This window comes from Manis javanica, chromosome 15, assembly GCF_040802235.1.
Source record: "Manis javanica isolate MJ-LG chromosome 15, MJ_LKY, whole genome shotgun sequence".
Classification (NCBI taxonomy): domain Eukaryota; kingdom Metazoa; phylum Chordata; class Mammalia; order Pholidota; family Manidae; genus Manis; species Manis javanica.
This window is the reverse complement of record NC_133170.1, coordinates 62,454,549-62,478,930: the sequence shown is the minus strand read 5'-3', so window position 1 is coordinate 62,478,930 and position 24,382 is coordinate 62,454,549. Positions and strand designations below refer to the sequence as shown.

The 24,382-nt window shown below is 48.0% G+C and overlaps 1 protein-coding gene across 3 annotated transcripts in view; it reads right to left on the bottom strand.

Annotated features, from left to right (window-relative positions):
- Positions 1-22,107: 22,107 nt before the first annotated feature.
- Positions 22,108-24,382, bottom strand: part of AACS (acetoacetyl-CoA synthetase) — a 52,052-nt gene continuing 49,777 nt past the window's right edge. For all 3 annotated transcript variants that reach the window (XM_073222221.1, XM_073222220.1, XM_073222219.1), the window contains one exon: positions 22,108-23,420. In XM_073222221.1, coding sequence (XP_073078322.1) covers positions 23,283-23,420 — 138 coding nt within the window. In that variant the 3' untranslated portion in view covers positions 22,108-23,282. The remainder of the gene's footprint in view (positions 23,421-24,382) is intronic.

Below are 24,382 nucleotides of genomic sequence, written 5' to 3'. Positions count from 1 at the left end.
GCTGTTGCCTGAATCCCTAGGAGATGTTGAGGTACTCAGAGGCACTCAAGGGCACACAGCTAACAAGTGGCAGAGCTCAGATTTGAACTTCTGTCAGTCTCTCTCTGCTCCTGCCCTTAACTTCACTCTCTGTGATTTACAGAACAGATCTTGCCTGCCATCCCTACATGTGGCTGCTCCGAGCAGGATGCTGGCCATGAGCTGACCCAAAGGGCAGGACTGCATGGCCACTGCCACCCACAAGTGCCCCATCAGGTCCTGAGGCCTCCTTGCACCGTGCCAGGAGACCTCTCTCTCTGCTGAAGCAAGGCCTGCTTTCCAGGGCTCTTCGGGAGAGCTCCTGCAGCTAAAAGGAGAGGCTGTGAACACGAAGGAAACCGCTCGCAGCAGTGCTGACAGCTCCTTGCAGAACCATGGTCCTGATTATATAAGGAGGCTGCTGCCTGGGGAAGGAACACTGTGCCTGCTCAGGATTTTCCCCAATAAAGCAAAACAAAACAGATAAAGAAAGAAAGACCTTAGACCTCCCTAGACCTCACTCATGCATTCTTTGGACAGGTATTTATCAAGCCCCTCGTATGCACCAGGCACGGTTGCAGATGCTGGGGATTGGCAGAGAGTCAGACAAAATCCCCTGCTTTGGGGATGTTGACATCCTAGGGTGGGGAGAAAGACCATTAACCAAATAAATTGGAAACATATATAGCAGGTCAGATGAAAATAAGTGCAAAAAAGGGAGGAAAAAACATGTAAAGAAGGTCTTTTTTAGAGTGGAAAGGAAGGAGTCAGAAAAGGTTTGGCTGAGAAGGTGACATTTGAGTGAATTCTTAAAAGAGTGAGGGAATGAGTCACACAGGTTTGAGGAGAGAGCCTTTCAGGCAGTGGGACTTGGAAGTGCAAAGGCCCTGGAGTTGATGGTGCCACCATCAAAAGGGCACAAATGGAGACCCATAGGCCAGACTAGGGGTTTTGCACCCTCCGTGGTCATTTGACCAGAAGTCAAAACCTGTAGTTGCCAATAAGCAGATTAGGTTGGGATGGCAGGGGCAGAGAAGTGGCTTCTGAAGGGGAGAAAGAATGAGGGACTGGGGTGAGAGTTTGTTCATGCATGCGTTCTTTGTCAGGCAGAGTTCTCAGATGGCCTGATTCCTGTCCTGTACCGTCCCCAGGACTGTGACTGTGATGGCTTTTGCTCCTGTCTAGTGCAGCCAAGTCATGGTTATATGGTATAGGTTGGATTATGTTATGTGGTACAGCTGACTTTAAGAAAGGGAGATTATCTCAAGAGGCCCCTTAAAAGATACTGAACTCTTCCTGAAATCAGATATTTGAAGCAAAATTCTCCACAGCTGGCTTTGAAGCTGGAAGGGGCCACCTGGAAGGGAAGTCGTAGTCTCTAGGAGCTAGGAGGAGCCCCAGCTAAGAGTTGGCTGGAAACAGGGACTTCAGGACTGAACTCAACCACAGCCACACGAGCTGGGAAGAGGACCCGGAGTTCCAGGTGAGAACAGCCTGGCCAACACCGGGATTTTAGCCCTGAAAGGCTGGGAGGCCCTGAGCAGAGGACCCAGCCACTCAACCTGGGCTCCTGACCTACAAAGCCGTAAGCCAGTAAATAGGAGTCATTTTAAGCTGCTAAATTCGGGATAATTTATTATGCAGCAATAAAAAACTAAGGCATATTCATTAAATATTTTTAGTCCCTACTATGTGCTGTTCCCTGATGGGTGCTGGAGACACAGCCACAGATGAGACAGATAAGGCTCCTGTCCAAATAGGTTTATATTTGAATGAAGGGAATAGTGTGTGGACAAAAAACAAACAAGGGACTGTCACAGGGAAGTAATGCTGGTCCCAAAAGATGGGTCCCGGGGGGCCAGGATACAGGGCTACATTTTGTTGGCCCACTTCTCCCAGCCAGTGGGGCCTGTGCCAACAAATTAACTCCCAACAGGCAGAACCTTAGCCAACTTGCTGCTGCAAAGCCCTGTGTGATTGGCTGCTCCTCTCCAGCCTTGTTCCCTGCTGCTCTGTTCCACTCTGCTCTGTACAGCCACCTGGCCTTCCTCTTCTCTTCCTCAAACACTCCAGACTGCTCCCACCTCAGGGCCTTTGCACTTGCTGTCCCCTCTGCCTGGAGTATCTTTCCCCCACATCACTGCACACCTGGCCTCTTCTTCCCTTTCGCCTTTCTCCTGCAGTATCATCTCCTACAGACCTTTACTGACCACCCCATCTAAGGAAGCCCTTTGTTCACCCACCATGTTTTATTCTCTTCATAGCATGTCATTCGCATAAATTATTTCATTTATTAGTTTGTTTCTTATCTCCTCCCCTGTTACATAAGCTCTAACTGCAGAAACCATGTGTTACCACTCTATCCCAGAGCCTAGAACAGCTCCCATTACATGGAAGAAACTCAGTAAGTATCCACTGACTGACTGACTGGAAAATTCCTCTGATCAGCCAGTGGTTGTTTTTAGGTCTTTCTTCCAAGAGGGGGGGAATATATAGAGAAATAGGAATAATTCATAGAAAAATGAAAATCCTAAGCTATAGCGAAACAGCCATTTGCATAATGACAAGCATCTGATTTTTAATATAATTCCACCTCCATAGTAAAATGTTAGCTATTCAAATGTAGCCAGGCCCCATGAAAGAGCGCAGATAGCCAGGAGCAGCAACCACAAGGGTGGCGATCAGAATCCTTCGGTGGCTGTTTCTCCTCCATTGCAGAACAATTTCAGTGTCTGCCCTTCATAACTTACCAGTGATTCCAAATACTGTCAGCTATCTCATCTGACCCCCATTCCCAACTTCCTTCTCCCCTATCTCCTCACTCTGTAGGAGGTGGGAAAGCAAAATACTCAGTTTCCCAGACTGTCTTGAGGATCTGCTTCTGTCCAGAGATGAAAGGGAAGAGGTCTAGAAATAGTCTTGGAATGCCTTTGCCAACCAGAAATAGGAACAGAGGTTTTTGACCAAGCTCTAGTCCTTCTTCCTGTTTTAACTGTAGCCATGATGGCTGGAGTTGTAGCAGTCATCTTGTGACCATGAGGAAAGGCCAAGAGAGTCACAGAGATTTTGGCCCTTACATCATTGAGCAGCTTTATCATCACCCAAAGATAACTAACTCTACAATTCTTGATGTGTGAAAAAAGTAGATCCTCATTAAGCCACAATGGTGAGGTTTCCTGTTACCTGCAAGCAAAAATCATTGCTCACCAATATGCCAGCTTTATGGTTACAGACAGCTCCACATAAGTGAACAAAGTTTTGTCTTGTGTCAAAGCATTTCACAGCCATGATCTCATCACCACAACAGCTCTGAGAGTTTGGATAGGCAGACTTTCATTTCCCCATTTGTCAGATGAAAAGGCTGAGGCTCAGAGAGGTGAAGTGCCTTGCCAAGCCTTATATAGCTATGTGGTGACACTTGTGACTCAGAACTAAAACCTGGACTTCCAAATTCCCAGTCCAATACAGGAAAAGACAAGAACCCCTAAGATAGGATCCCTTAAAAAACACCTTTCTTGTAAACCTCTGTTCCATGGCTTTAGAGCAAGAGGAAACTGTTGTAACTCACTTAGAAGTCCAGGATCCAAGTGGCCCAGGCTCAAAAACGAGTGGGTCCCCAGAGCAGTAAGCCAATGGCAGCCCTCAGCCACCAGAGACACTGCAAGCTCCTCTACCATCCTGGCCATGCCAGGGTTAGGAGGCTTTGGTCTACAGGGGTCTTTGACAGGGACAGATAGTCCCAATGTCCCTGGGAATGAAATGGATGGGAATCCTGCTAGAGTATTGCTTGGGAACTCATTTCACAACAACGGAAGGGCAGCAACAGGATTAACTGCAAGAAGTGAAAAATCAGAGGCACAGAGAGAGGCAGAGGCAAGAAGCCAGCAGCAGAGAGAACAGCTGCCTTGACCGCCAGTTCCCATCAGGCTAACTTCACGTCCCCCATTTGGGCCCCATGAGCAGACCCTACATCCATGTGGCTGGGTAGGATTGTGCACTCATTTTATCCTTTCCTCCATCCACCGTGCTTCTTATCTCCAGCTGGGGAGGTGGCTTCTGTGAAGGGAGGTACAAAAGCCTTTAAGTTTCATCCTTTTGTCTTCCAAAAACCCAGCTCACAGCTTCTGGAATCATAAACTCAAACGTCCATGAGTGAAACACGGGAGGTGTGGGGCAGCAGAGAGTGGTGTGGACAGCGGTAAACTGAGGAACACAAGTGCTGCCTAAAGGCATTCAGATGTCATTTTTAAGAAGCACTCTTGGGGAACAAGAAGGTGTGTCCCCAGATTAAGTGAGATTTGGGGAAGCCACAGGGGAATTATGGCTCAAAATAGATTAAGGTTTCGGTAGTAGAAAAAGGAAAGCACGTTACTGTGGTAGACACCTGTCATGTGAATCCCCCTTTCTCCACTGGGGGAATTCACCACTGTATGAATTCTCAAACAGCAGCTCCCTCACCTAATAAATGCCAATGGATAACTTTTTAATAATAATAGCAATAGCTAAAATGTAGAATGTTAACTCAGTTACTTAACATGCTTTGCATATATTCTGTCATTTAATTTACACAACTCTATGGGCATAGGCACACTTATCCCTATTTTGCAGATAAGCAAACTAAGGCACATATGTTGCCCCAGGTAGCAGATGGTAAGTGGCAAAGCCTGGATTCAAAGCCACACAGGCTGGCTCCAGAGCCCATGTGATTAACACCCTACGTCCCTTCCAACAAGGGCATGACAGCCCTTGGCCAGCTAGACTTTGAGTTGGGGGCTACCAGCCTGAAGAAGGCGGGAGAGGGAGATGCCGTTCTGGGGGCAGAGCAGTATCCCGTGTCCAGGGGTCCCAGGGGCTGGCAGTGGTGGCCGCCATGGCTTCATCAGACCGATTCTGTGGCATACTTCTCTGCCTGGACATCCTCATTCTATCCACTTGGAGAGTACATGTTTGCAGCTTCTCAACAACTCTGTGAGCAACACCAGTATCATCTCAGTAAATTCCTTCTCAGCTTGAAGCAGCTGGACTCAGCCTTCACTCCTGGCAGTTTTATCTGATGCACACCTGTGTCTGTGAACAGAGCTCTGTGGCTGCTACACTGACAGCAAGCTCCGTTGTGACTTGATCTTTGAGGGGGATTCTGGTTTTTCCAACTCCCCAGCCCTGGATTCAGATAACTCTGGCTTTCCAGACACTGAGGCCATACTAGGAGGGGACAGAGGCTGCAGGTGAATCCTGGTTCTGAGCATCACACCTGTCCTGGTGCCAGAGGCCAGAACCACACTGGATAGTGTGGTCTGACCAGGTCTCTCGAGCTGATAGATGTAGTTTTTATTGCCTTTCATCATTATTAAGAGTTAGCTCTGTGCCATTAGCATATCAAGCTATCCAACTCATCTGGCCCACCATCTGCAAGAGGCTCTTGCTAACAGCACAGAGCCCAGATGGATGCTGTTAGGAGGGCTGTGAGCGGAGATCAGCTGAGAGGAGAGAGAGAGACATAGTGAGAGACAGAGACAGAGAGTGAGAAAGAGAAATATGGATAGAGAGAAAGAGAAACAGAGAGTAGAATCCAATTGCCAAATGCTCATTTCATAGATGTGCAAAGAAGATCCAGAAGTGTGCCTCAAACAGGACACATGGGGCTGTGGTGGCCTTTTTCTGCCTGGTGAGGTCAGCTGGCCAAATGGTGACTCTGACGCCGAGGACAGGAGCGCCCTTGGTGACATGGAGGGAGAGCATCAAGGACATAGTCTGAGGTCCGGGATCCAGCCATGTTTGGAACCTATGCTTGGACTTTTCAGTTGCATTAACCAATAGCTTTTCCTTTTCCTCAAGCCTGATAGATCAGGTTTTGCCACTTGCACTCCAAAGAGACTAACATTCTTAGTCAAGCCAGCTTCTTTAATATTTGACAAGTGAATATTTTAGTTAATGGAATCCTGTTGAACTATCTTCACAGATCAAACTGTCTGAGCAGGGGACCATAGCCCTTGGCCAACTGCCCCCTCAGCCACGGCCACTGGGTCAAGGACAGCCATTTGAGACAGCACTGTGATCTGGCTGTACAACAGATTTTAGAAAGTTACATTCATATGCTTACCTCTAGAACACATTCAGAGATTAACAATAAAGTGGCCAAAATGCAACATCATTTCTTTCCTCGTTGATGGTCTCCTGTTGGATAAAGTGAGTATACTTTCAAATGAGACATTTTTGTTAGAAACTCAAAAATCAGTAGAAGTAGTGATCAAGAGTACAGGCTTTGGAACCAGCCCACCTGGGTCTAAGCCCACCTCCAGCACTTCCTAGTTGCATGACTGTGAGCAAGTCACCCAGATTTTATGCCTCAACTTCTACATCTGTAAAATGGGGGAAATGATGATACTCCCCTCCAGGCACTGATGGGAAGATTAAATGAGTTATTGCATGTAAACATGCCTAGAACAGTGACTGCCATGTGATGACTGTTACATATAATTATCATCTTAAACATTTTTAGTGCCATCCTTAAACATGTCCATTTTTCTGAACTTGACCTTTATATCAGAAAAAGGCTGCTCCCCACCCCCACAGCTCGGATGGAGTCGGTAAGCAGGCCAAGGGCCAGCCACCTCCTTGTTTGTTTTCCTTTGAGAGAAAGGTATGCAGGCGAAGACGATGTTCTATAACCCAAACTGAGGGTATCATTACAATGATATAATGCTAATTGCTGGCTTTGTGTTCCATTTGGAAACTTGTTAAAATAATTGAACAAAATATAACTAATGAACAATTATAATGAAGTTCATAATTAGGTCCTTGAAACACTTGATATGGAAAATATTTTAGATGCTTTTAAAAAACTGTACTCAAGTGAGGCAAATTCAGAAATGGGGAAAGCTATGAATGGTTTCTCTGGTTCAAAATCAATCAGGTCTCCCCCCACCCTCCACCAAATCATTATCTGCACTGGGCTCCTGGAGCTGATGGAGTGTCTAATCCCAGGATAGACATATAGTAGGTGTACAAAAAATATTAGTTCTCTCCCTCCCTCCACTGGGCACGAAGGTCAATGAGGGTAGACAATGTTATCTGTTACTGTCTGTATTCTGTGCGGTTTTGCCCAGGGGACGGACACACAGTAGGTCCTTAAAAAGCACAGCTTTAGATTCAAATCTGCTTCATCCTGAGGACCTCCTCCCCCTCGACTCACAATTGGTAGTGACTGGTGGAGGGCGGTCCACATACTCAGACGCGCAAGACCACAGTCATCTCAGAGGGCTACCAACCTGACAGCCATTCCCTCTCATGCTGGAATGCCCAATGCTGACAGAGAGCCCTGGCAGACCCCACCTCACCCAAGTGATTAAATGGGACCAATCCACAGCGAGTGGCCCCAGCTACAATACAACGAAAAGTATCCCCAATCATATGCGTGGTCCTGCCCCGCGTTCACAACCAAACCTGAACATAAGGAACCAGGAACCATCAGGCACCCAATGCAAGGGGCACACTGCAGAATCACCAGACTGTGCTCTTCAAAACATCAATGCCATGGAAGAAGGAAGTCTCCCTGGTGCTGCTGATCAGGAGAGAACGAGGAGACGCGACAATATGTGCAATGTGTGATCTGGGGTTTAAGGCTAGAAAGGGCATTACTGGCACTATTGCCAAAATGTGAAAAAGGTCAGTAGATTGGAAAATCGCAGTGTTTCCACGTTAATTTCCTGATTTTGATCCTAGTGGTGTGATTATGTAAGAGAATGTCTTTGTTCTTCCGAAGTACACAATCAAGTATTTGGCAGGATGTTATGTGCAACTGACTTAACTCAGAAGAAATATACATACATGTATGTATGCACGTGTGTGTATGCATGTGTATAAGGAGAGAGAGACAAGAATAAAGCAAATGTTAACATCTGAGGAATATGAACGAACGATATCAGGAATCTTTTGTGCTATTCTTTCAAGTTTTATTTTTGTCTAAAATGATGTCAAACCAAACAATGAGGGGAAAGAAGAATCTAGATGCTGGCCTCCCAGCCCACTCTGTAGCCAGGGGTGGTCACAAGGGCCACCAATGCATTGTTGGGGAAGGTGGCTGGGATCTTTCTGGGAAAACATTTCCCACAGAGACAGCCACAGAGGGACTTCTTGCTGCATTGACCACCGTATACCCCCATGCTGTGCCATTGACACAGATGTGTGAGGACGCAATGCTGAAGCTGCAGCAGCCATCTTGTGACCATGAGGAGAAGGCCGAGAAACTCACAAAGATGGTGCCCAGAGGCCTGATACTGTTCCCCACTTCTGGGGTTACAGATCATTACATATGTACTCATTGAGCCCCTACTGTGTAGATATTCTGTTGCTTGCAGCCAAAGCATTTCCATTCTCCGAGGGCTTGCCGCCTAGCGGGCCTCCCCACACACACCAGGGCCCCTCTGCTCCTCGATCCGATGAGGGATCTGGGGACTTTGCTGCCAGAGGCTCAGCCCAGAGGGCCAGGGTCCCCTCACTCACACCCTCCAGTGGCTTCTTGCTTGTGACTTCTCTAGTCCAGAGGCTCTTCCAATCTGCCAAGGAAGGGGGGCAGAGGAGCAAAGAAACCCTGCTCTTCATTATGCTTTTCCCCCTATTTTTTGGTCTATGCAGCATGTCCTTTTAATCCTAGACTTTTAAAAAGTACAAACTAAGAAATAACTCCTCCCTCTCTTTCTCAATCTCCCAATCTCTCCCTCTCTTCTCTGCTGCCATGAATCTTCCCTGATGCGGGGTACACAGAATATCCCAGCTGCCTAGTGGTGGGGAGGGTCAAGGAAAGATAATGAAGTAAGTGAAGGGAAAAAAAATCAATCTGACAAATAGCATCCTCCACCCAGCAATCTTTCATGAAGCATTGAATTCCTTTCCACCCTGCCCAGGGTCACCTTACCCTCCCTGTCGGACAACTCCACCCTTTCTACCTGAGCCTTCCATGTCTCCAGCACACTGCCCAGTTCTGGGCCCCAGACTTCATTCACCCACTCTGCTGCCTGAGAAGTCCCATCCCTCATTCGTATCATTCAGGGCAGACTTATGTTCTGCTGCAGAAACACACAACCCAACCGTGTGAGTGACTTTACACAGCCCAAGTCCATTTCTCACTCCCACTCATGTCCACTGCAAGGTGTGGAGGGCAGGGGTTCTGTGCTCACGATCACTCAGGGCTAGGCTGACGGGCGGCTGCCATGTGAAGGAGAAAGAGAGCTTTGGTGGGTGTTACATCAGCAATCCAATGCTCTGCCCTAGAAATGATTCGTGTCATTTCCAATGCAACGTACTGGCCTTTATGGACCATGTGGCCTCAACCTTGACACCACAACTCTTATTCTTGGGGCTTCCCATTCTCTAATTTTGCCCCTTTTCCCAGATCATAAATTCCTCCTGGTAAGTTTACTTTAAAATCTCAATGCCAAGACTTTTCTCCAGATCATTAGAATCAGAATGTCTAGAAGTAGGACCTGGGAATCAATATTTATAACATCCATACAGTCCAGTGCACAAATCTTAAGTGCACATCTCAATTACTTTTTGTTGTGGTAAAATACACAGAACATTTACCATGTGAACCACTTTTAAGTGTACTGTTGTGGAGAAAGGGGAACCCTCCTACCCTGCTGGTGGGAATATAAATTAGTTCAACCATTGTGGGAAGCAGTATGCAGGTTCCTCTAAAAACTCAAAATAGAAATATCATTTGACTCAGGAATTCCACTCCTGGGAATTTACCCTAAGAATGCAGCAGCCCAGTTTCAAAAAGACATATGCACCTCTCTGTGTATTGCAGCACTATTTACAATAGCCAAGAAATGGAAGCAACCTAAGTGTCCATCAGTAGATGAATGGATAAAGATGTGGTACATATACACAATGGAATATTATTCAGCCATGAAAAGAAAACAAATCCTACCATTTGCAACAACATGGATGGAGCTAGAGGGTATTATGCTCAGTGAAATAAGCCAGGCAGAGAAAGACAAGTATCAAATGATTTCCCTCATCTGTGGAGTATAAGAACAAAGCAAAAACTGAAGGAACAAAACAGCAGCAGACTCACAGAACCCAAGAATGGACTAACAGTTACCAAAGGAAAAGGGACTGGGGAGGATGGATGGGAAGGGAGGGAGAAGGGGAATAAGGGGCATTACGATTAGCACACATAACGTAGGTGGGGGCACAGGGAAGGCAGTACAGCATAGAGAAGACAAGTAGTGATTCTATAGCATCTTACTATGCTGATGGACAGTGACTGTATTGGAGTATGTGGTGGGGACTTGATAATGGGGGGAATCTGGTAACCACAATGTTGCTCATGTGATTATATATTAATGATACAAAAAAAAGAGTACTGTTGAATATATTACATTCACAGAATTATGCGACCACCACCACTATCTATTCTCAGAACTTTTTCTTCATCCCAAACAGAAGCTCTACTCATTAAATAATAACCACCCACTCTCCTGCCCCCCAGCTCCTGGAGACCTCTATTCTGCTTTGTCTCTGAATCTGCCTATTCTAGGTATTTCATATAAGTGGGATCATGCAGTGTCTGTCCTCTTGTGAATGGCTTGTTTCACACAGCGTAATGCTTTCAGCCTTCATCCCTATGTGGTAGCACATGTCCCAATGTCCTTAGCTCTTAAGGCTGAATAATACCCCACTATATGGAGGCCACATTATGTTCATTCATTTGTTGATGGACATTGGTTGTTCCACCTCTGGGCTCTGTGTGTCTGTGTTTGTGTGTGTGTGTGAGAGAGAGAGAGAGAGATTAATGCTGCTATGAACATGGACATACAAGTATCTGTCTGAGTACCTGCTTTCAATTCTTTCAGGTATATATCTAGGACTGGAGTTGCTGGGTCATACTGTAACTCTACATTTAAGTTTTGAGGACCTGCCAAACAATTTCTACCCTGGCTGCACCGCTTTGCATTCCCACCAGCAGTACAAAGGCTTGATTTCTCCACACCCACACCAAAGCTCAGTTTTTTGTACACACATATAAGCTCAAGTAACCACCACATATATTAAGATATACAACCTTTCTGGCACCCAGGGGGCACCCTTGTGGGGATGGGTGTTGTTGAAAAGCTCCCCAGCAACCAGAGGAAAGAGCCATGCCCTACTCTGCGATTCTCTCTCTCCGGGCAGGCTGGCTGCCTCCCAACCTAAAAATAAACCTCAGGTCTGAAGATGGAATATTAAAAATGACATTGTCACCTTGACAGAGTGGCTAATAATGCCACGGCAGGCAGAAGCCCATCGATCACGGGCTACTGCCTCCGTTTGGGGAGGTGAGGAAGACCCCAGGGCACAAAAGCAGGGGATGCCGGATGGAACAGGGTGGAGTGGCTGCCTGGCAGTCCACACCCAGGCACGGGGAGCTCAGCCCACCCCTCCCCAGGCCTCTCCCCAAACTGCAAACATGAAATCTAGCAGCCAGGCAGAAGGGCTGACCTCCCTGAATTCAATTTGCAAGGTCAACCATGCAAGAACCCAGGCCTAATAGCATTGTCACATCTGCGTTGCGGCCATTTGCGAGGCCCTCTTGCCGGGTCTGACCATGAAAGCAATTATGTGATACATACTTTGGTGAGAACCTGAGGTTCCCATCAGGGGGAGACACTGCCAAGACAAGTTATTTAAAAAAAAAAAAAAAAGAAAGAAAGAAAGAAAGGAAAGAAGGAAAGCCACAAAAAACACATCCATTATGAAAATTTGAAAATTTCCACTTCCTTAGAAATCACATACAAAGACTTAGAAATCAGATTCCTTTTGAAAGTTCTGTTGTCTTAAAAGTATAAATAGCATCCTCTTTAAAATCTACAATTTCAATCAAGCTAGAATAATGGGAAGTACCATTCATGAAACATTGTCTTTTAAAATTTCATGACACATGGATTGATTCTCCTCCAAATCTAATTAGAGGCTCAAGCATATGAGAGGGTTTGTAACAGCGTCCAAGTGACTTGGAAACCGTACATGGCAATTGATCTCTTTCACTGGGGTATGATTTTTTTAAATCAATTTAGACATTGAAGAACTATGCAATAAAAGGACCACAATATAAGGTTTACCAAAAGAGGGATTCTCTCTATTCTTTTGGGAGCTCTTCCCAAAAGGTTCAGGAAAATCAAGGTCAGTGTCTGGAGCCAGCCTGCCTGGCTAGGATCTCAGCCCAGGGCGATCTTGGGTAAGTTCCTTAAACTTGGTAGCTTCTCCCCACCTGCAAGATGGGTATAAAGATGCAATCTACCTCACCAGGCTTGTGGTAAGGGTTGTGCCCTTGGAACAATGCCCACACACTGTAAGTGTCATAGTGACATAAGCTAGTGTTACCACCAGCCATGGCCCAGACAAATGGCTCCAGTCTCTGAAGTCCTAAGTGGTCCTAAGTCCCATCCATTACAGAAGGACAGCTCAACAGACCACCCAGTGGGAGCCACAGCCCTGGGCCACGAAGACAACAAAGACTGGCAAAAAACAAGCTTATTGCCTTCAGCAGCGGGCACCTGGTTTGCTGTCAGTGCACAGAGGGGACCTGGGTAGTCATTACCAAAACTGCAGGGACCAGTCAGCTTGAGGCAGTGTGACATTCCTTAGCTCCTTCAGGCCCAGCATGGGTGCGAGGGGAGCACCCATCCACTCCCTCCTGCGAATGGCCTGTTTCCAGTCCCCAGCAGTAGTCTGTAAGCATTGCCGGGCTGCAGGGACAGGACCCTGCTCCAGGCTACTCAGGGCTTCCTTCCTTCATGGAGACAGTGATGGGGCCACAGCAACACTGTCCTGGCTCTCCTAGGAAGTATTGCCCGGGAAAGGGCCTATGGATGGCAACAGGCAGGGTTGCATATCACCTAGGGGGACTGCAGCAATTCCATCACCTATTGGCTGTATCATCTCAGGCAAGTTAATCTCTGTGCCTCAGTTTCCATTCTGTGAAAACAGAGATCAAACCAGCACCTTCTTCCTGGCATACCTGTGAGGACTAAATGAGTTGACGGTTCAAGGGCTTCCATCAGCCTGAGTGCTGGTGAAGGTGTGCTCAGCAAGCGACTGCTGCTAGTGCTCAGCTCACGTGCTTGAGTTTGCAAAAATCGACTTTAGTTTTCAAGCTGTGCAATCTCCCAATTCCTAAGCTGGAGCCAAATAATAAAACAGTTGTAAGGCTACTTTTGGACCCTTGGCTATTGGTTTGAGACATCTATCCCTTACTGCCAGTTTGCAGTTCATGGTAGTCCCATTTTACAGATGAGAAAGCTGAGGCCCTGAGTGGCTGAGAAATGTAGCCAGGGTGACCCAGCTGGCCAGGCCAGGATTGACCCTCTTACACGTGTGCTTCCCACTAACTTCCACCACCTTGGAACAGCAGGCTGTGCCCTCACCGGCTTTGCTGGGGCTACATCCGACCCACATCAATAGCCAGCTCTCCTTTAAAGAAGCCCTCTTCCAATCACTCTTGATGCATAACCACCCCCAACGTTAGCAGTGTCATTTTATATTTCATGGGTTCCATGGATCAGGAATTCAGGCAGGGCCCAACTGGGTGACTCTTCTGTCCTGTGTGGTGTCACGATGGTGTCCAGCTTTCAGATGATGGGCCTCCAGTGTTGAAGAGCCTCCACTCTTAACCCCAGGGGCCTTGGCAGGGATGCAGGGTTGGGCTCTGCTGAAACTTTGGACAAGAACAGCTCCATGGGGCTGCTCCAGCATGGTGACCTCAAGATAATCAGGCTTTCTTTTACATTAAGATTTTATTTACATATAACATTGTATAAGTTTAAGGTATACAATGCATTGATTCAATACATTTAAATATTGCAGGACGCTTTACCACTGTAGCTTTAGCCAACGCTTTGATCACATCACATAATTAACATTTCGTTTTTGAAGTGAGAACACTTAAAGAGTCTCTCACCCACTTTGAAGTTTGTAAGACAGTAGCATTGACGTTAATCACCAGGCTGCACACTAGGTCTCCAGAACCTGCTCCTCTACTGTGTCAAGTTTGTGCCGTTAAACTACCTCTCGCCAGCTTCCCACCACCCCCACTCTGCTTCGGAGTCCCACTTTTTTGGATGCCACATGTGAGGTCATACAGTATGTCTTCTTCTGTCTGGCTTATCTCACCTGGCATGATGCCCTCAGGGTCCATCCATGTTGTCACAAATGGCAGGATTTCCTTCTTCCTGGTGGCTGAATAATGGTCCAGTGTGTGCGCATGTGTGCGTGTATGTGTGTTCATGTGTGTGTGTGTACCACACCATCTTTGTGCGTTCATCTATTGACACTTAGGTTGTTTCTGTATCTCGGCCATTGTGAGTAATGTTGCAATAAACATTGGGAATACAGCTATCTTTCCAACATCCAATTTTCATTTCTTTGGATATACACCCAGATTTACATGGTGGTGGGCTCCCCAAAAGTCAGCAACCCCAAAAAGAACCACACAGAGTTCCATGGTTCTCCTGGCCAAGCCTGTAAGCCGCTGAGCGTCACTTCTGTCATGATCTATAGATCAAACCAGTAACCAACCCACTCCGTTTCAAAGGGAGGGGATATAGGCATGTTCCCACAAAAGGAGTGTCCAAAAAATTTCTACCATTTTTCTTCACTACCACAACCCCTGAGGTACCTCTCTTCGTAGAGGAAATGCTGGCTCAGAGAGCACTACAGTTTCCTAATACAGACTGAGCCCAGAAGGAGTTGCTTCTCCTCAAAAGGTGGCCTGCCTCGGTTTACATCTGGCTGATCCTCAAAACCCAATTCTCATGTTTGCTGTCTGCATGTAAGTCTCATTTGTGTTCATGACATGTGAACATTCAGAACCAGAAAACCATTTTTTTCTTCAAAATTCTATTTGAGAACTCTCCAGGCAAGATCCAAGGCAATTCTTTAAGTCTCCCTCGGAAAACAAGGCCTTCTCTTAACATATTGATGTCTATTCACCTTTACTTGGGGACTCATCGCCAAAGGCACAGCTAGTTAGGCAGATATGCATCAGCACCCTAAGCTCAAATTCAGCCACAGCCCTTCCTCCTGACCTAGAATCCTGCCATTTCACCAATGCTGCCTAACTGTGTTGAATGGGGGTATGGGTGCCACCAGGAACACACCTCACCACCCTCTCTACCATCAGTACCCTGACTATCCTGGAGGGGATCTCTCCTTCCTCACTCTCATGCCAGGTGTTTCAGGTGGGGCTGGCCCCACACTGCAGCTGCAGGGGTGTTCACATGACCAGGTGCAGCCAGTCAAAATCTCCTGCTTCCTTGGTCACAGTGATTGGCTCTGAGATGGGCACATGACCTTGGCCAGGCCAAGAAGATTCCTTCCCAGGCCTTTTGTTGGAACATAGGCAAAAAAATCAGACCAAAGCTTACACAGAAGAAAGTAGGAATACGAGATTATAATAGTATATAATGTTTTTTGAGCATCTCCTACATGCCTGGAACTATTTATAAGCCATATGGTACCTCATCCTCAACACAACCATGTGAGACACAGTCTTCTTAATCCCCACTTTTATAGAAAATAAGGCTCAGAGAGGTTAAGTGACTTCTCTATAGTTGCACAGACAGGGCTACATTTCAAATCTAAGCACTTGGTTCCAGAATGGGTTGCTAGATCCAGTGAAACTAGAAGATAGCTAAGTTTGAATTTCAGATAAACAAGGACTACTTTTTTAGTGTGAGTATATCCCAAACAATATCTGGGATATACTCACACTAAAAAACTATTCACTGTTTATCTGAAATTCAGATTTAATTGAGTATCCCTATATTTTATCTGGCAACCCAATTCAGAATCTATGTTCTTAACTACTATACCCTACTGTCCTTTCAGATGGCATGAGAGATGCTGCGTCCTCATCACATTGTCCCAGCCCCTGGATCCCACCGTACCTGAAGCCATCATGAGCTGGCTTTCTGTCACAGAGCCAGTTCCAACTGAAAAGAGCACTTTACTGAAGCCTTACCTATGATTGGAAACAAGGGGATACAGAGAAGAGATAGAGGAGGAAGGTTCCCATCCTCAAGGACCTGAGTGGGGCTGAGGAGACAGGACTCGCACATAGAAAGGTGCTAAGCGGAACAGGATAACACCTGTTAGGATTTAAGCCAGTGGGAGGGTGTATTCACTTTCTATTGCTGCATAATACATCACCACAAATTCAGGGGCTCAGAACAACACTCATGTATCACCTCACCATTTTCATGGGCCAGGAGTCCAGGCATGACTTAGCTGGTTCTCAACTCAGGGTCTCACAAGGCTCATGGAGGTCAGCTGGGTTCTCATCTGGAGGCCCAACTCAGGAAGGATGTCTACCCCAGCTCCCTCAGGCTGTTGGCAGAATTCATTTCCTGTGTCTACAGAAGTAGCTTCTTCAAAGCCAAAAGTCTCTGACACTTGGAATCACTGACTTCAGGAAAGGCCCTTTTAAAGGAGCTCTTTTTAATGGACGCTCCTGATTGGGTCAGGCCCACCAAAATAGCCTTCTTTTTGATTAATGCAAAGTGAACTGATTAGGGACTATAATTGCACCTATAAAATAGCTTCATCTTCACCATATCCTATTGGTTAGAAGATCACAGATCCCACCCACACTCAAGGGGAGCAGATAACACAAAAGTATGGGTGCTAAGAGTAGGTATTATGGGCCACTGTAGGGTGTGTCTACCACAGAAGGGGACAAGTCTGTCCAAAGTAATACAACAGAGCAGGCTTCCCTGGGAGAGGGGATGTGAGCCCGTCTCTGAAGGAGTGATGGTTTGGGTAGTGAATAGCTTCGGGAAGGAGAGATTAGGTATGAGGTGAACAATTCCACTGCTTTTGTTAATAGTGATATTTTACCTCCAGCCATGGCAGGTGATTATTTCTTATCATCCCATGTCCTGAGTAAGGAAACTGAGGCACAGAGAGGTGAAGTTACTGGTCTAAAGTCAAGCAGTGGGGTGGAGGGTGAGCGAAGAGAGAAGGGAGGAGGAAGGAGTGAAAAAAGGAAAGGAGAGGAGAGAAGAAGCCATCTGAGAATACAGTCAGCACCAAGGATGCCAGAGCTGATTTGGAGACAGAGAACCCTGATGCCATCATTGGAGCCCCCTGGATCCAGCCACACCTGAAGATAATGCTAGCACTGGAGTTTTCAAAACTGTGAGCTAATAATACCCTTTTTTGGCTTGAGCCAGGTTGGCTTGGAGTTTCTGTTACTTATAGCCAACAAGATCCTGAGTTATCACTATAAAAAGGAGGTGGACACCAACAAGAATTAGACCATGTGCGCTGGTAAATGGTAAGCAGGACTGTGAGGATGACAAACTCAGAGCCTGGAAAATGAAAACTGGGCTCAAGCAGTGTGCAGTCACCTGACAACCACACCTTTCAAATCTCCCAAAACCCATCTGGACTTGGGCTTTGCTGTTTGAGTCAGGGAAAGAAGGAAGCGGGAGGGGGAACAGGAAGGGCACCCCAAGATGAAGAGGTGTGGGAATTGTTCCGGCACATAATGAATGGACTGACTGCTTCTCTCCTGGAAGCCATCTCATGAAATCACGATGGCACCCACTAGCTGCTGTGACAGCAAAGGAGGCGCTCCAGCCTGATCAGCCACCACAACACAGACAGTGCTTGGCCTGTGATGTATTTTTTTTTATTAAGGTATCATTGATACACTCTTATGAAGGTTTCACATGAAAAACAATGTGGTTACTACATTCACCCATATCATAAATTCCCCCCCATACCCCCTTGAAGTCACTGTCCATCAGTGTAGTAAGATGCCACTGAGTCACTACTTGCCTTCTCTGTGCTACGCTGTCTTCCCCATGACCTCCCCACACACACCATGTGTGCCAATTATAATACCCCTCAATCCCCTTCTCCCTCCCTTCCCACCCGCCCTCCCCTTTGGTAACCACTAGTCCCTTCTTGGAGTCTGTGAGTCTGCTGCTGTTTTGTTCCTTCAGTTTTGCTGCGTTGTTATACTCCACAAATGAGGGAAATCATTTGGTACTTGTCTTTCTCTGCCTGGCTTATTTCATGGAGCTTAATACCCTCTAGTTCCATCCATGTTATTGCAAATGGTAGGATTTGTTTTCTTCTTATTTGGCCTGTGATGTATTTTAAACATCCTCCTAACCAGCCTTTATTTATTTGCTTACAATGGTCTTGAAAGCTTGGGGACAAAATGGCAGCAGGCTATTAGAATGAGTTTGCTCAGAAGGTAGTCATGGCCTGGGAGAGAGACCGTAGCTCATCGAAGCAAGTTCAGGATTCCCGGCGCATCTGACAGGCTCCCAATTGTCTGGGCTTTGTGTTCAGCACCCATATACTTGATGAACCAGAACTGGTCTCATGTTCTGTGCACAAGCGGTGCTTGGGGGCCACAGCAAGGAGACGAGAAAGCAGGTAAGTCTCCCACCCAGCCCAGACCCTCCCCCCGCCAGGCAAGCAAAAGGAACTGCCCTCCGGACACCCTCTCAATGTGCTTCCGCTGCTGTCACGACTGAGCTCAAAATCCTCCAGGCTAGGTCACCCCCAGAACACAGTCCACTCTCAGCACTCAGCTCCACGGCCCTGCCAACCTCCCACTTGGTTCTGACCCCTGCTTTCTCCAAATTGCCCTAGGCCAGTCCACAAGCCCTTGGTTCGTGCCCAGCCTTGGCTGCCCACTGGCTGCAGTGGTGTCTTCCCTTTCAGGCCAGGCCTCCATGCTGCGTCCTCGGAGAAGTCTCCGGCCATCACGTCTGGTCAGATCTCTCGTTTCCTTGCTGACCACCTGTGTCCCTGCCTGAGAAGTACATACTGTAGCACCAGCAGCCCAACCTTGATGACCACTGGACCCAGTGACAAACCAGGGTATGAATGAGTTAGTGCCCAGTCCCCTGCTCTGCAGAACACCCAGGAAAAGCCACTTAATTTAGAAACAAAGTTGTCCCCACACTGGAAACTGCTTGGGGCCCAGGCTGAGGCCATATGGCTGTAAGTGGCTACCTCTTACCCCAATGTAAGAGGCAGGACATGAAGACTGGGAAATATCCTGCTGGCCTGCCCTGGAGAGGGCACCAGGCCTGACTCAGTCACCTGGGTTAAGACAGAAACTGCATTCTCTGCTTCTCTCGTCCAGGTTTTGACAGGCACAACATCTCACTGCAGACAACACACATTCACACACATGCACATCCACACATGTATCTGCATGTTTACATACACATACATATACATTCACACACAAATACAGACCTTCACATAAAAACATATGCACACACATACAAGTGTACATGTATATACAAAAGTACATGCACATACACAAAGCCAAAATGTTATAAAAACCGGTTTGTCTCACAAACTGTAGAGTTCCCCTTCAAGAGATAGAGATACAAACACAAGCAAGTATTGCCTTTACACGCACACACTCACCGGCCCGGGCTGACTGCAGCTACAGACCGGCAGGATCCAGCCAGGGATGACCCAGCTGGAGAGCACCTTGTCCAGCCTCCTCAGAGCTGACTGCAGTCAGGAGACAACCAGAAACAAAAGGCACTGCAGCGTGAGTGTAGCGAGCCAGCATCGGCCGCATGGACAAAACCACATGCCAGGGTGCAGCAACCAGATGGAAGAAACCGGGTCCTGGGCTGGCCTTGCAAAGAAAGCCACCAATCCCACCCCAGGTCCACCCACTTACCTTGGGGCTGTTACAGGGGAAAGTGCTTTCCTGATTGAGCCAGATTTGGGGGTGCTCATTAGAGCAGCTTAGCCTGCACCCTAATGACAATAACTTATCCCTCTAAGTCTGTGCATGACTTTCCCTCTGAAGGCAGGAGTCCAGATGAGGGGATGTGGTCAGAACCTCAGCAGAGTTTATGCCCCACAAGACCCTCACCCTGGGTATTTGAAAACCCAAGAAGAGGGCCTCTTCTGTCCTCCTGCGTCCATACTGATGGATGGGTTGGAAGGTCAAGGAGATGCCTTTCCCAAGCCCTGTTGGGTTCAGGCCATCTTGTTGCCCACAAGAAGAGAGGGAGTTTCGACGCCAGCGCAGATTCAGGCCATCTTGTTGCCCACAAGAAGAGAGGGAGTTTCGACGCCAGCGCAGATTCAGGCCATCTTGTTGCCCACAAGAAGAGAGGGAGTTTCGACGCCAGCACAGATGAGCATGGCACAAAAGCAGAGCCATGGTGCTCTGGGATCCCATAGGAGCATCTGCAAGGCTGGGAAGGTGGGATGAGTGTGGCGCATGTGGGAAGGAGCCCTACAGCCTCAAGAGGGCCCCAGAGGTGGGCAGGCAGGCACAGACGAGGGGCAGCTGCTCAGGAGCACACCATCCTGCAGCCCCCGGCCAGGCCGCCCTGCAGGTTCTCACACCCCTTTAGTGGCTAGCGGGACACTGCAGTGGGGAAGTGGCAGGAAGACAAATGGTGCGGGGCAGCCAGCAGCCATGGCAGAAGAAGATGGCAGTTTTTAGGAACGATGCTTAGGCCAAGGCACGTCACAGGAGAGCCAGCATGGGAGCATTCAAGTCGCTGTTGTTCAGACCATCTGTCTCTCATTAATGAAGCTGTCCAGCTCATCTTATTAATAAGGACATGTGGGCCTAGGCAGCCTGGGATGTCTTGCCAGAACAAAAGGGCATGGTGATTAAGCCTTAACGATTCCTCAGGCACAGTCAATATGAAGCAGGCCTCCCAGCACCAGCCAGAAGAGTGGGCTTGAGGTCCCAGGCCTGACCTGAGCCCCAGGAGGGAGACTGGAAGGCTGGCCACACGAGGAGGACACCCAGCCCTGGGACAGTCAACAACCAAGGGACCTGCCTGCTTGGTTCTTCCGGCTCAGGGCTCATGCCATCCTGATGACCCCGCTCCCCTGCCTTCTCACCAGCAGGACCCCAACTGTTAGCAAAGGAAGACAGAATAATGGCCCCCCCCCGAAGATGCCCATGTCCTGACCCTTGGAACCGCTGAGAATGTTAGGATCCATGACAGGGGATTTAAGGCTACAGGTAGAATTAAGCTTGCTGGTCAGTTGATGTTAAAATAGAGGGATTATCCTGGATTATCCATGTGGGGCCCATGTAGTCATAGAGGCCCTTACACGTGGAAGAGGGAGGAAGCAGTGCCAGACAATACAGGCTTTGAGGATGGAGGGAGGAGCTGCCAGCCCAGGGGCGGGCCCCTCTGGAAGCTGGAAAAAGTAAGGAATGATTCTCTCTGGAGCATCTGGAAGGAACTCAGCTTCCCAACACTCCGACTCGCCCAGTGGGACCTGCGTCAGACTTCTGACCTCCAGACTATAATGAATTTAGGTTGCTTTAAGCCACCAAGTTTGTAGGAATTTGTTAAAGCAGCAAAAGGACATTACTACAAAAAGGTCCTGTTTTAAAATACTCAGCTCTCCAGATTCCCCTGCAGTAGACGTGGGCATGTGACCCAGTCTGGTCCCAGAGGCGCAAGCAGATGTGCCCTGGGTGGGCTTTCCAGAAAAGCCTTTGTTTTGCTGATAAAAAAAAAAGGGACACTCTAAGGAGGAGTGGGCTTCCTGCCCCTCACTCAGCCCTCGTGCCACCCTGCTCCTGCTTCCTGCCTGGAACACAGGTGGAAGGTCAGAGGTGGGGAGGCTGCATCCCAAGACCGGCAGAGCTGGAAGCTCTGCTCCTCCTGATGTTTCTACACCAGCCCCCAGCAGAACACCTGCCTCCAACTTCCTGTGACCTGAGAAAAATAAGCCCTGTGGCACTGAGCCTGGATTCTGTGACCCTCAGCCAGACACGATCCAAGTGACACATGGCTCTTCCAACAACAGGACCTGCAGTCCAGAAACCCAGTGGCTGCGAACCTCAGGAGAGCCCTGGGTGAAGACATTATCCTCCTCTGGGGTGCTGGCTTTGCTCTGAGAAGCCCTCACTGGCCATTTGGTCACCAGGGATTGTTGCTACATACCAGGAATGCCCCAACCATGTGAACCAAACACCTCCCACAGGTCGCGGCTCCCGGATGGCCCCTCAGCAGAGCAGCCTCATGCCCACAGAGCCAGTCACCTCCTTCAGAGAAAACACCAGCACACCACACATTTATAGGTGTGTGCACATACATATGTTTGTTTATTGCATTAAATTCCTCATAGCATTTTTCCTCTTATATTTTTATAATCCAGAAGAAAAAGGATTCAACAAAGTTTTTCACTGTGCTCAGTTTTAAAAAATACAAAAATGAACAACAGATTTACAGAAATTTGTTAATATACTGAACTGAAAAGTGTATACAAACCACCCAGCTATCACATACATGACACGATTTACAACTGCTGATGACACCACGTTGCCAGGAAGGTTCAAGGGGCTCCAAGGTGAGGAGTGTGGTGAGGCCACGTTCCCTGAGGCCAGGCAGCCCTACTTCCGGGGATCCACAGTGACCTGTAGCCTGGGGGGACTCGCCCACACCCCCATGAGCAACACCACCCACAGGGTGGGCATCCATTTCAAATGCATGCACACACCAGATAATTAATATTAAAATTTTTGGAAACCACTCAAAGTCTGTGAAAGAGAGAGCCTATTAAAGCATGAAATCCACTGTTCTCCAGAGAGGCTTTCTCTGGGAAGTATGGTTCAGTTGTCGTGTGAACACGCAGTTCCACTAGGGACCACATGTATTCCATCCAAGACACATGCACAACATAAGAGCAGTCAGCCACCAGGGTCCTAACAATCAGCTCTAAGAAGATGGCATTAAGTCACACTGGGGCAGCTTCCCACGCAACAGCAGCTGGACAGGCCCTGACAGACAGCAGCCAGAGCCGGGAGACCACCGTCAAGGGAAGAGACTGGTCTGTGCCTCCACAAGCGAAACAGAACCACAGGTGTGAGACTGAAGGCAAGGCACTCCTCGGGTGCCAGCCAGCACTGCACACGTGACTGGGCATTGGCTGTGACTGCACGCACAAGCCACCCCAGCTTCTTGCAGTGCGTGCATTCAAGCACACATGTGCAAGGACACACTCTCAAAGCATGGCCATTCACACAACAGACATCCCCCGCTCCTGTCGGCTCCAAAGATCAGGACCCCGTTTTAGAACAGAAGACTCAGGCACCCACCCGACAGAACTACAAAACAGAAATGATTCTTCCCAGGCCCAAAGCACTTGGTCACACTCCCTCTGAAAGTGCTGCGGGCTCATTAGTCATTTGAGTGTACATGAGCTATGGTACCAATGTGTATGGCTGAAATACGTGCAGGGTGGTCCACTCAGAAGTCCTGCAGCTCAGGGATGCTCCAGTATAGATCCAGGGTCTCGGGGTTTGAGAAGGCACCACGGTGTTCCACGGCCTTGCCGGCGATGATCTGCTTCACAGCCACTTCCACCTTCTTGCCATTGAGGGTGTACTGCCAGAAAGGGTGGAGAAAACAAATATAACAGCATTTAAGCCTGAGGAGGAAACTCCCTGCTCTGATGTCCAGGACCTGACCCAAAACACAGACCTCAGCCCGGGGCACTGAACAGGGATGCTCGGCCCACCAGCACAGAGCTGGGCCTCTGGGTGAAGATGAGCAGGTGTGACTCCTGCCGCCACACTGCAAAGTCCTACACCAGAGTCTGTCTCCTCAAATGTAATGTGGGGAGGATAGGCCTGGTTCCGGGGCTGGAGTGAGGTTCCAGGATCACACACACACACAGCGCCCGGAGTGCCCACCTGGTGTTACATTCCCACTCATTATTTAACCTATTTTATTCCACTTTACTGTATCATAAAGACCAGCCACTCCTCTTATTTCAGGAGTGGGCTGGCTTCTTATGACCTCGTCCCCCACCTGCAACTGGGAATCAAGCCTCATCAAACCTCTGCAAAGCCTTCCCTCAGGGCCGCTCACTTGAGCAGGTCGGGCATTGCTCTTCTCCTCACTAAACTCTCTGAATGTCCAAAGCTCCCTCTAAAATTTGTGCCCCCTGTGTTTATTCATCTTTAATATGAATGGGCTCTTAGCACTGGTGTTGGTGCATCTAGGGGCCAGGAAACTTCTGGAAGGGCAAAGCCCTTTAGTAAAACTGCCAGTGCCCTGCTCTCCTCACACTGGTGCTGTTTTTTTTAACCTGAGATATAATTAAAATCCATTCATTTGAATAACAGTCAACGTGTGAACTAATTAAGGATCTGAGCGCTAGCTTCCGGGAACTGCCTGTCACTTTGGTGCCACCAGCCCCTTCACCCTGAAGTGTGTCTCACATGCTTCATGTGCTTCTAAGCTTTACTCAAAAGCTCCAAGAGTGGCTCATGGGAGCTAATAATTTATATCTTCCATCAGCTAACAGAGCAAACAAGGCATCATTTTAGAAGAAATCTGGCTAC